Here is a 13328-nt window from a genome sequence, read left to right as displayed (position 1 = left end):
TCAAACACCATCAAGCCACGCAGCAACTAGCTATGTATGTGGTTTTAGATATTTTTAATGTTGTGTGTATTATCTTCCACATTATATGTTGATTTCACCCCGTTCAGGAGCAGACATACACCTATATACTTTGTGGTCTATATGTATCCATGTAGGTACTTATTTCTGACCTACTAACTGCCTATTAACACACCTCTTCAGATCCAGCATCAGCATACCATTTATTTAGGTGTGCTGATTTTTTGACAATAGATTATCTGCTTTATAGAACAGATTTTCTAGTCTGAAGTTACACTGTGATTACTACTGGCAGCTCTCTAGCCCACATATTGGCGGTGTAGTGTCATACCTCATTATCTCCCGTGTATTTATTTGGGAAGATTGTTTCTTGGTTTGTCAATAGGGACTGGTCGTGGATTACTTTCTGCCATTTCCCTCTATACAAGATGTTTTACTATATGTGTGATTAAAAGGTTTTTTTAATATTATCAACCATATCACGTTGACTTACCTTTCTGAGTGCATTCTAGGAGGATCTTTCCTGTTCGTCTATGTTGTTAACTATATATATCCTCTATTGCACCAGTCTGTGAGTTACCTCATTCACATTACCATTTTTACTAGCTGATGCGGGAGCCTCCATTCCCCTTTCCCTTTCCCCTTTCCCTACCCTTAAAACTTAGCATATCCAACAAACCTTTCTCTAATTTTATTTTTTAAGTGATCAGAAATTACCTCTTAAATTCACTAACAATAACACATGCAGAAATATTAATGAAATTGGCACTCATTAATATCGGAGTTGTCAGCAGTACATATGAAAATCTTACATATAGTAATTCTCTTGATCGATATTTGATTGTTTCAGACACCCACTGGATAATCAGAAAGGACTAGAACAATGGACATATCACTTTATTTCTTCTTTCCTCTCACTCCTCCCTTGGCACTCTGCCCTATTTTTAACCCTACTTAGGCTACGCTTATAGTGGCGGTGACGGCGGCAGTGACGTCAGGATGCGGTCGCTGGAAAAATCAAATTGAGATGACTTCCAGCGAACGCGACCAAGCCGTCGCTCCGTCGTGCCGCGCTTACTATAAGCGCACGTGACGGCGGTAATGCATTTGTTTTGACGTGATGTCGCGTCGCTGTTGCCGGCACTATACGCGCAGCCATTCTCTGTTCCTCCTTTTCATATCTTTCTCTTCCCAACTCCAAATTGTATATAATGTTCACTTATGTAACTAAAAAAGTAAAAAGCTCCTGGGCGGTTACAGCTCTCAATGAACAATCCAAGCGCAATTAATTGAAACAGAAAAACATTTATTTGATCAAAAAGTAGACATCCACAGAGGGTAAGAAAAAACTCTGACGCGTTTTGTCCTGACGGAAGGACGTTATCAACTCTTTGATAAAGTCCTTCCATCAGGACGAAACGCGTCAGAGTTTTTTCTTACCCTCTGTGGATGTCTACTTTTTGATCAAATAAATGTTTTTCTGTTTCAATTAATTGCGCTTGGATTGTTCATTGAGAGCTGTGACAGGCCAGGAGCATTTAACTTTTTTTCTATACTACAATACCGGCAGGAGCACGCCGATATAACGTGGCATTGGGACTACCCTGCATTCATATCAGCATCACCCGGCAGTCCAACGGATCATATTCTGAGTACTTGCCAGCTGATTTTTCTAGCGTGGGACACGGGGTGTAGGTGAGGACAGCAGCTGCTGGATTTTGTGATTTACCCTGAGTCACGTTATTAGTGTGCCTTTTTGTACCTCTACCAGTTTTCCTGCTTTATAGCTCCCCACCCTGAGTGAGTCCGGGTCACACTTGGATTATTTACAGCGAATTCAATTATTTATGTAGTCCATGTCCACGTTGTTTATTCTCAGTGTTCTATGGAGTAAAGGACTATTTGCCTCAGTTGCAGCATCAGGATTTTGGGGTTTATTCCCCATTTTTTCTACACTTATGTAACTATGTATTTGTAACCATGTATTCTTTGTCATCTTAACTCTATGCCCAGGACATACTTGAAAACGAGAGGTAACTTTCAATGTATTACTTCCAGGTAAAACATTTTATAAATAAATGAACTCTTCTGCTACTGTCTATTTTCTCTCTCCCTCTCACTCTGCTCTTTCTCAAATAAATGGCTTGGTGAATAGCAATGTAACAGCTTCTGTTTTGGTTAGAAATTAATTTGCAAGCTCATGTTCATTTCCAAGAGCATTTCAGGTCTGAATATAAAAATCTGGCTAACAGTCTGTATCTCATATTAACAAACATGTCTATATTTACACAGACACAATTACTTGGCTGCCAGCACTTGCCACTGAGGAAGACAAGATACTGCTGGGCTTCATAGATCATTTGGTCTGACACAGTATTAGCAATTGACATGTACATTCGTATCTGTGAGTGGTTTTACCTTATTACAGCACTAGGGTCTATTAAAGTTGTCTGGCTACACAATTAGAACAAAACTGGAACAAATACCAGCATCAGTCTTTCCAAGGAAAAGGAATCATGTGAAAAGCAATGGGAGATTTCCCTCTGATCAATCCACTGCATTTTGCAGTCAGTACACTTTATAAATAGACCACTATATATGTTTCTCCACATTTTTACTTAGATATCGCAATCCATCACTCCAACTCAACCATGTTCCACTGACAGTTTATCCTTCATTCTACTTTTCTCCACGATATATATATAAAGGAATTAACACAGGGGTCTTTCCTACTCCCAAACAGCTGATTTTCATCAAAATGTTAAACTTTGGCTAAGTTGTTGTGTACAATTTATTCAAAAGTACAGCATGGCAAAGGTGTTGTAATTTGTTGTATTTTTAAAATGTTGGTAAATATCAAAGGCCATTATTCTTCCATTTTTAATGGACTAGTATCTAAATTAGAATAACTTTCATTTGTATGTACCTATTTTTGTATTTAAGAGTATAATTATTACTGTAGGGACAACTGTATGTCTCCAAATAGACTAGAAGCACAGTCTTTTAACATTTCTGTTTCTACTTCATGTTTTTCCTATACTATCATACATAATTTCTACTTTTAAAGCTGCAGACGAAGGAATATCCTACATGTGTGTGTTTATTTTAAATAAATCAGTTCTGTACTATGAGAAAATACTTGTAGCATTTTTTCTTTTTTTTTTAAACAACTGTGGATGATATTTTTAATGTATTATAATGTAACAAGCATTTTTTGTTTCTATAGCAACAATTTACAAAGTCACATTCCCTTCCTCTTCTGAAACAGGCCCTAGCACACTCCTTTTTGAGCCCTGCCCTCTCTCTAGCAGTGCACCAATTGTATCTAGTGACTGCCTGGTCACATGATCTTCCCCACAGAACTTTGCATCTTTGGTCCTTTTCTGCTGCACGGACAGCCATTTAGTGAACCCCCGAGCCAAATCTTCGCTGATCGATCATAGGAGAATGGATCGATCAGCAATTTAGCTAATACTTATCATTGTGTAGATTGTATAGATACACATATCAAAGGGGGGGGGGGGTAATTATTTTTTAATTACTTTAGGAGATCTCTTCTTGTCCTTTCTAACATTGTTTTTATTTTTAAAATGCTATGCTCCATTCAGGAGATTCAAACGTTTGAAATATTAAGTGTCCGGGGTTAATGTGGAGTTCTCCCCAGAGCCCACTGCTCTTTAAAGAGCAGGATATGTTCAGTGGGCAAGATATGACATTTTTAAACCCAAGTTGTACTTTTTCTTAACCCATGAAGTACTAGATGGATTAAAATACATAATATCTCATGACATTATCATGAGATCCCCAAACACGGAATACATTTTTATCTGCATCTGAATCGTCAACATTACTATCTATGATGGGGTTTTTTACGTTATGACATTTATCTAGACCAGAGGTAGTCAACTCCAGTCCTCCAGGCCACCAACATGTCAGGTTTTATGGATATACCTTCTTAAGAACAGGTGGCTCAGTCAGAATGAATCCCTAATACCTGACCTGTTGGTGGCCCTTGAGGACTGGAGTTGAAAACCCCTCATCTAGACCATGCTGTTATAAACTTATGAATATGTCTGCACGCCCCTTCCCTCCGAACTAGAGATGGGCACATTTTTGGGGGCGAATTTGGATCCACAGCGGATTGGCCGGTTCCTTTGGTTCACGGATCAGTCTCAAAAAGGGCGATTTGTAGTTTGCGGATTTTTTATTATTGTTACCAAAATACTCTGCGGATTCCGCAACCCGTAGATGGATTTGTAGAATCGAATCCGTGGATTCAGCAATCCGTGCACGGATTCTAAAAAATCCGCCAACAGATTGCTGAATCCGCAGATTGAATTATACAAATCCGTCCACAGGTTGTATCCAATTTCGTTTTTTTATAAAACCAAGCAGATTAAATCCGTCCAAATAAATTCGCGGATTTTACACCGCAAACCGGATTTTGGGTTGAAAATGCGAAGAAATCCAGGAAACTGAGTTGGGCGGATTCGCTCATCTCTACTCCTAACCAACCACTTCTCCTTTCTCTCCCCTCCCTGCCCCCTAACTTATATACTTTAAATGGAAAAATCCAATCAAGTTTGTATTATAAAATGTCAAATAATTCAACCCATGAATTTTCACACGTTTCCATTTCTTTGAAGTTTTTTGGGACCAATCTCCAAATATTCGCTTTTGCTAATAAATGCCATGTTGGCAGCGAATACAAAATTGGGGTGAAGGATTCACCCATTTCTAACGGGGGAATGTTAATATACATTTGGCATCTTGACAAGTCCTCTTTCATCTGCAACTTGCAACTCAACCAGAAATACAACTTATTCTGTCACCCGAACAGGTTGCTGCAGATATTCAAACATGACAGTGGCACATATCGTCTGCAACTATTCCACAGTATGTTTAAACATAGATTTTCTGCCTTTCTTGCCTTAATAATCTTGACATGACATCACTGTATATCTAGAACAGGGATGGGCAACTCCAGTCCACCAACAGTTCAGGTTTTCAGAATATCCCTGCTTCAGCCCTAAGCTAGACTTAAAGTTTTATAGGACACAAACATTTATAGTGCCTAAACATTATTTGTTTAGCATCAGTTTACGTAAACATGATATAAAAAAAATAATACAGTTAAAGCATCAATACAGGTAAACTTTTATATATATATATATATATTTATAGCAACTGTAAATATTCCTGTATATACATTTGCATGTCTTAGACAGGTCTGCAACCCTGTCTTTCACCATTATCACCCAGCACACAGCACTTCCACTGCAGCAAGGGATTCTGGGAAATGACATGCAAATGAGCATACAGTGCCACCTTTTATCTCATGCTCACATTACATGAGCAACCCTTAGCCAATGCATGCTGCTTTAAACACAGCTTTTAAGCAAGGGCCTGGGGATGGCACGGTGTGCTCATTTGCATGTCATTTCCCAGAATCCCTTGCTGCAGTGGAAGTGCTGAGTGCTGGGTGATAATGCATAATGATGAAAGACAGGGTTGCAGACCTGTCTAAGACATGCAAATGAATATATATATTATTACAGGTTTGAAGCAGGGGATCTCTGGAGCTGAACTGTGTTAGGCTGCATCCATACTGGTTCTGACGGAGCGAGCGACAGCGTGAGCACCAAATCCAAACCAATGGAGGCCAATGCACATGAGCGGCGAGGCGACCGATACGTGGCGAGATAAAAAAATTTCTTTGCCGCATGATGGACCGGTCACGTGTGCGGTTCAGCCAATGAGGGCGAACTTCTCACGTGACGTCACGGACATGCCCTCTCCACGCCCATCACGCAAACCTGCAGGCCATGGATCTCGGCAAACACAGGCGCGCGTGATATCACGCACTCGGTCGCGTGCCTGTACTATGTCCGAGGCCTTCATTTCCAGAAATACTTAACACTGAAGGTGGTGCCATTATCCCTGCAGAGTTTAAAGGTCCAGGTCACACGGGCTAATAGGAAGCCACACCAGATGACGTCACGGCTTCCTATTGGCCCGCATGACGCAGGACATTTAAAGCCGCCATTATATTAGACACACCATTTCTCTGCCTGCAGGGATACTGACCACTACAGAGGTAGTATCTCTGAAATCAGAGGGTCTCCATAGCTGAAATTAACACAGTTTCGCTGCAAAGACCCCCTTTAACCTGTAATCATTTTTTTTTTCATTACTATTTTTGAAACCCGTATTGCTGCTTTAATTTGCATAAAGGGTCAAAAATAAATATTAAAATGTTATCAGGGACCTGTGAAAATAGTTATATTATCTCCATTATCACGTATCTGCTTGCACTGTCATTTGCTTAATAAAAAATAGCATGACTGCAACAAATATATCAGCTACAGTTGTGCTCTAATCCCCAGCTAAAAACTGAAATAGTACATTGTGTCTGCGTTAAAGAATTAGCAGCGTCTTTAGCTGGCACTTGCAAAGACAAAATGCACAAGGAACACAAAAGTTAAATGTAAGAACAGTGAGTACCTCCTCTGTATAGGGCTGCCCCTGTACTTACCAATACATTATTATTGTTACACTGTTCGTTGGAAATGCAATGAAAAATAACAATCTACAGACAGATCGTCATACCCCTGCTTCTGTACTATTTATGCTGATTATCATATCATTGTTTCTTTATATGTTAAATTTCTAAATTCTTCTTTCACCCTAGTCCTCATTTCATTGATTATGTTTGTTTTGACCCTGAAATATGTCTAGATAACTTGTCTTTTAGATATCTAAATACGTGTATAAAATTATCCTGATGAAGTGCAGATAAGATACATAAGGGCACATGCACCAAGTGCCGGTATGTGTTATTGCACCCGTTCTTACGTTAACTCCAATTCAAATCAATGGCAGTAATCATGTGATAACCATACCGGTACTAAATACTCTGGTGCAAGTCAACTGTGAACATACTCTAAATATACTGGTTAGTGCAACATAGGAGCACTCAATAAATACATTGGTTGACATCCCTTGACCAAAGGTTGCTGTCATGTGGAACAAATCTAGTGGATGATGCCACATGCAGCATGCGCTAAATATGCTGGGTGAGCACTCTCCTCCTGGATGTGATGGTGATCTGAACTGAATCACTTGTGCTTTAAAGTATATATTAGTATTTTTTCCTTTGAAACAAGCGACTCCAAGCTTCGGGGACCCCTGAGATATTACATTTTGAAATATCATTACAAGAATTCCTGTTCAGGAGAAATATATGGCCACTGGGGTCAGTCACTGTCTTGCTGCCAATAGAAACTAGTGACATCATTGTAAGATGACATGGCAGCTTCCAATTGGGTGACCCCTCATCCATTTTTGTATTTCCTTACAAGTACTTGCAGATCTCTGAAGCTTTGAGTCTTGGGGTTGAGCTTTGGGGTACCCGCTAGTTACAAGGAGGTATAAAATATATACTTTATTTTTGTGATGGGATTGCAGCATATGTGCTTTCTCTAGTTACATGTAACAAAATGCTTTAATTCAGCTCTGAATTTGCCCCTTTTCATTTTTATGTCTACTGAAGATTGACTCAACAGTGCTTGTACAGTGAAGTGTTAGTCCGCATTTGGAATAGTGTATTTTGATATTTTCTACAAAAGGGGGGCTGATGACTATGTAACTGAATAAATAAGATCTAGCTGAGTCGGCTCACATGGTGCCTGTAGCTACATATCTTCAAGGATCCAAGATATCGAGACAAACGCTGCATTGTGCTACAGTATTATACAGCGGCACATTTAGGAAATATGTATGTGAAATAATTTACAAGGCAGCCAGCAGAAAATATACTATTTCACACAACAATGTCCAAAGAAAGGAAGTAAACATTACTTTGATCTAATATATATTTTATAGCAAATATATATATTTATAGCAATGTGGTACTGGAAATGTAATTTGACATCAATATCACATATTTTCACATCTCCCACAGTGGTTTTCTTGCCATGTTATTATAGCAGGGTCCCCTGGTGCCCCGTGTTCCCTTACCTTCCGGAGCGGTCGCGCCTAGCAGCGGAGGCAGGGACAGGTATGGACGGCACAGCGGGGGAGTAGGGAGCGGCGAACGGCTCGCCGGAGGCTACCGCGGCTCCTTCTGCAGGGCGCCACCATGTTGGTATGCAGGGACGTTTCGCGCATGTGCAGTATGTTCACACATGCGCTGTAGGGGCGCGAAAGTGGTGGCCATTGCCAGGAACCTCTACAAGGGAACTACAGTTCCCAGCAGCCATGGGGCTGCAGTCACATGCGCGAAACCAGCCAATAGCGTTGCAGCATTTCCCTGCTCTGAGAGTTGCTACTTTTCGCACGCTGCAGCCAAGTCAGTCGGTGCTGGGACAGGATAAGGGTAGGGTGTGTATGTGCAGGGAGCCAGTGGCCCCTGCATTAGGCCAGAGACCCCCCTCCCTTAGGCCCCAGCTAGGCCCGACTCCCCTCAGCTTGTGGTTGCTGCAGGGACCGGCACATAGGACAGGAACACCGCCCTGTAGGACCAGCATAAGTGAGGGACAAAGCCAGGACGCGGCGGCATCCTGGCCCTTGGTGGTCTGGGACTAGATCATCCCCTGAAGAGACTATTGTTGAGGTGAACACCTCACGTGGAGGCTTTCCCCCCGCAAGGACGGACGCACCGGAGTTGTCAAGCACAGTTGGGTCCGTGAACCCCATCGCAGGACACAGCGCACCCGGGTGTGGACACACCCGGCAGGTACCTTCCTCAAACGTGCAACAACACACACCGTATAGTGGAAGCGCTGACCACATATAAAGGGTGGGGCTATCTCCTTGTGAACACTAGGGTGGTTGAGTGCCTGAGGACCTCCTAAGGTACTGTGGACAAGAGTGTGAGACATTGGTGGGTGGTTACGGCCGTGTGAGGCTGGCAGGTAGCTATAACCAGTAGCCATAGTGCTATAGTAAACTGTTATTTTATGTTACCCAGAGTGTGATTATTGTATATGTGTATATATATGTATATATGTGTATATATATATATATGTATATGTATATATATATATATATATATGTATATGTGTATATATATAAGTGTATGTGTAATATGTATAGGTCCTGTAATGGGCAATTCCACATCGTAGAATCCGTTACAGGTGGAGGCGCTGACGAACATCGTTTCAGGATACACCCCAGGCTCCCTGCAGCGGAGGCTCAGACCTCCTGTGAGCCACAGGTATTGCACCACACACTGTAGTCACATCACCTCACAGAGGGTGGGGGATTTATGTGTTACATTATCTATAGGGATATCATTTGAATACTATGATTAGTTCTAATATATACATAATATATACACATAGGGGTGTTTACACCCAGTGACAGCCATCCCTCCCCCTCTGTGAATGGAATGGAGAGCAGTGTTCGCATGGGGCAGGAGGCAGTGCAAAGAGAGTGGAGGAGAGACAGCAAGGTGAGTTGGAGGAGGAAACATTGAGATAGCAAGGAGAGCAGGAGACAGATGAGATAGGTAGGAGAGGAAGGAGTGTAGCGTGCACAGAGAGGCACATCTAAAAAAATCCATTTTAGTGACGTCATCTCTGACGTCGGTGGTGGACTAGCAGGGTCGGGAGCAGTCTAACAGAACGTGGATGTCTGGTTGTATACTGTAGCATTGTCATTTCTTTGTACTGAGCAACTCTGTTTTGCTATACACTGGCGACACACTTTATTCGAGCTTGGCTAGTCCCACGAATTCGGGTATACTCGGGTGTATTGAGGTTTGTGACTGTTTTCTGCCCGAGTGCATTGCGTTATTTTCCAGGCAGGGATTGAAGCATTTTATTCCCGCTGGCTGCAATACTGCACAGTATATATATATATACTGCATTACAATTCATGAATTTATGCCATCTGGTAGACACGCGAAGCATTGCAGCCTATTAAATCCTAATCATTATCATTTAACAGATCAGCCGCCCGTCAGCCAGGCATGAACCATGGCTGGGAAGGCAAACGCAACGGGGCTTGTCAGAGGTGAGAAGCGGCGCATTCCAGGTATCTGCCAGGTACATACTGGGTATTTGCTCGAATAAAGTGTGTCGCAGCAGTACACTCACTATCTGAGTGCCTTTCTGATGTATAATACCTATCTTGACTGACCACCTTAGTTGGGTACCAGGGTGTTTTTGTGACTGTTGGCAATGTATATATAGCGAGATATATGGAGGCAAGACCGCTATATGTCTCCACTCGCTGCACGTGTATTTGAGTTTGCCATTTACCTCTGCAGACATAAATACCTTTGTTTATACTACCACACGCTAAATATACTATATGCTATACCCATTCATTCTGCTATTGGGTTGTTACTAACATCCTATAGCAACGGTACCTTCAGGGTTTAAGTTATAGGCTTTATTATACCTCAATATGTTCACTTAGCGTTTTACAGTGGATACTAAGACATTGGAGTCTGTTGATATTCTGTACTAGAACTAGTGACACTATTGCCAATTGGGAATACTTTTTTGCAACAATAAATACGGTTAATTAAACAATCACTGCATACACACACACACACACACACACACACACACACACACACACACACACACACACACACACATATACACACACACACATATATATATATATATATACACACACACACACATATATATACAGGTACAGACACACACACATTACTTTATTGTGTATTTATGTAATTCCACACCAACACTCCTTGAACTGCTATGATCTGTGGAGGGATATTTGTACTCAGGGACTATTAACCCATTGTGGGGTATAACTTACCTTCAACACATACTGAGTACTTCCTATCCCCAGTATAGTACCACCATCAAGATTTTAATCACTTGTTTGTGTATATATATCCTCACACCCTGTGTCCCATATTCAATGTTAATAAAAATGTATTATTTTATTTTTATAGTCTACTATTCAATAGAATGGCTTTAAGGGATTATTTGTACCCTGGATAATGTTGTCCCTCTATTTACCCACCGCCCGTGAGTGCAATGCAAAAGGGATTCTTATGGATTTAGGATTTTTCTTGTATCTTTCATCCTTTCTGTGTATATATGTAGTTATTACATTCCCTTAGGCACCTCGTATACCTTCGTAAATAACCAAGATTATTACGTGAGCGGTAGGTACATCAGTATATACCATATGTATTCGGTCCCAATGCTGGGCAGACAGTTTTGTAACCGCATCTACGGTATATCGCTACCTAGGATATACTACACAAGAAAAAATAGATAAGCTATATTAAGGACGCCATACAGTATAGGCTCACCAGGCAATGGGCGTTTTGGGACTCCATTGGGAATTACATATGAGATGCTGGAATGATTTCCTCAGAAAACTATACATGCTTCATCCACATCGCATAACACTGATGATGTAATAAAGCAATTAAAATCCAATGAGGCAATTTTCAGTCCTTACTATTTCTGTCTTATTCCATATAAATTATGTATTTCTCTGTATAGACTTTTAATGTCGTACGTGTTAGACCTGATGATGTAAATCTCTCTCCTCCCAAAAAAACAAACCAGGCAAATGCTTTAAAAGGACTCAGCTGGCCACTGTGGCCTCTCGGGTGTGTGTACTCACACAAGATGTTTGCAGTACGTAAAGTTACCTAGCATACAATAGAAACAGATACGCAGCAACAGGTCATCCAAGAAAGTGTTTCTTATTAAAACAACACCAGAGACCAGTAAATCCAGCACACCACTAACCTTCATTAAGTGCTGGTTAATCCATTTTGTAAACGTCTTCTTTTGCACTTTGTCTCTTTCATCTAAAAATTAAAAGGAGAAGAAAAGGTCATCACAGTTACAAAAAAATGTACAAAAAAATATCAACTCATTTAATTTACTCATTAAAAAAAAAAAACAACACCCTGATATGAAGCTACGGAGTTTATTTTACATCCTCCAAAGAGGCTGATCTGTCTGTTTTTGGACTAAATCAATATGAAAAGTCAGGGTTTTTTTTTTTTTTAGTTCCCTAGTATTACATTCTTACTGCTTTTTTTTTTTTTGTTTGCCAAATCTTAATGATATGTGTAATGAGCTTTAATGTACGGAGCATCCTTTGGTTGCAATAGCAATCATTTAGAAAAGCACAGCCACTTCCTCTTTTGAAACAGGCTCTGTCCCATCTCGTTCTGAGCCCTGCCCAGCAGTGCACCAGCTTTAGCAACAAATTATCACAAACAGATCTCTTGCAGTGTTTCCATCAGGAGACTGTCTATTGTTACAGCTTTCACCTCAGTCACAATTTGTTACCCTTTGTAATATATAAGGTTATATTGTTGTTGATGCATTCCATTGACTGCAGGATAGATTCATAAGCGGCCATAATGTGAACCCAGGGAGCCGGATCTTCACCAATCGATCACAGGAGAACTAATAGATCGGCGAGCTTAAGTAATTACTTTTCCTTAAAGGTAATGAAATTCTGCATATAAAATAATAATAATAATGCAACCTGGAATGATGCTTGGAGCATTAAAGTAGCCAATGTTTGATAAATATGCCCTTTGTGGCATTGAAACATTGATGATTCAAATACATCACAAATACTGACTAGTACAGTATATTTCTCTATGTCCCCAACTTATATTAGTGGGCTAAGTTCAGTACTATATGTAGGGGGTGGGAACTCCCCCAGTGCCTAGTACAGTACATCTGTATGGGCACAATTGTTCTTGCATTTCTACTTCCCACATTCTGCTTTTTGAATATTGGTACAGGAATGCCACCCTGCCCATCTCTTTCTCAAGTCCACATCATTCTCACTGGCAGATTTCAAAATGAGAGAGACAATGTAAAGTTAAGTTTGACAGCTCTGCACCCTGTATTTTTATTTATGGACCACACTCGACATAATGTACTAAATTCCTAAATATTGGAGAAAGTGTAAAATTGACGTGACGAGAGTTTACAGATGTCCCTGTGAGTGACATCCAGCATTGGGTTGCTATGGTAACGTTAATCGCAATTCTTGAGGACCTGTGTTGTGGATATAGACTTAAAACACACATTTTATGCCTGATTACACTTTTCTGTTGTAATAACTGACTATAAATTCTTTCATATGTGAAGATCCCAAATTGAGCATCCAGAAACTTTACAGAAATGTGAATGTGCTCATGTGTAGCCCTTCCAATGTAAGAAGATCGAGCAAAGCAAAGAGCAACCCAGAACTAAAGAAGTGCTTCTGATCACTTGCAGGTGGTATGAATGAAAGCAAAGATAGAAAATGCATTGTACTTCATGTGAAAAGCCACTCAT

The 13328-nt window shown here is 40.6% G+C and overlaps 1 protein-coding gene across 23 annotated transcripts in view; it reads right to left on the bottom strand.

Moving 5' to 3' along the window:
* DST (dystonin) overlaps positions 1–13328 on the bottom strand; it is a 535648-nt gene that overhangs the window by 336664 nt on the left and 185656 nt on the right. For all 23 annotated transcript variants that reach the window (XM_075598122.1, XM_075598131.1, XM_075598128.1 and 20 more), the window contains one exon: positions 11769–11830. In XM_075598122.1, the coding sequence (XP_075454237.1) occupies positions 11769–11830 (62 nt within the window). The remainder of the gene's footprint in view (positions 1–11768; positions 11831–13328) is intronic.

Source organism: Ascaphus truei, chromosome 4 (genome assembly GCF_040206685.1).
Source record: "Ascaphus truei isolate aAscTru1 chromosome 4, aAscTru1.hap1, whole genome shotgun sequence".
In the NCBI taxonomy this organism is placed as follows: domain Eukaryota; kingdom Metazoa; phylum Chordata; class Amphibia; order Anura; family Ascaphidae; genus Ascaphus; species Ascaphus truei.
Note: the sequence above shows the minus strand (reverse complement) of the source record. Positions and strands in the feature narration are given on the sequence as shown.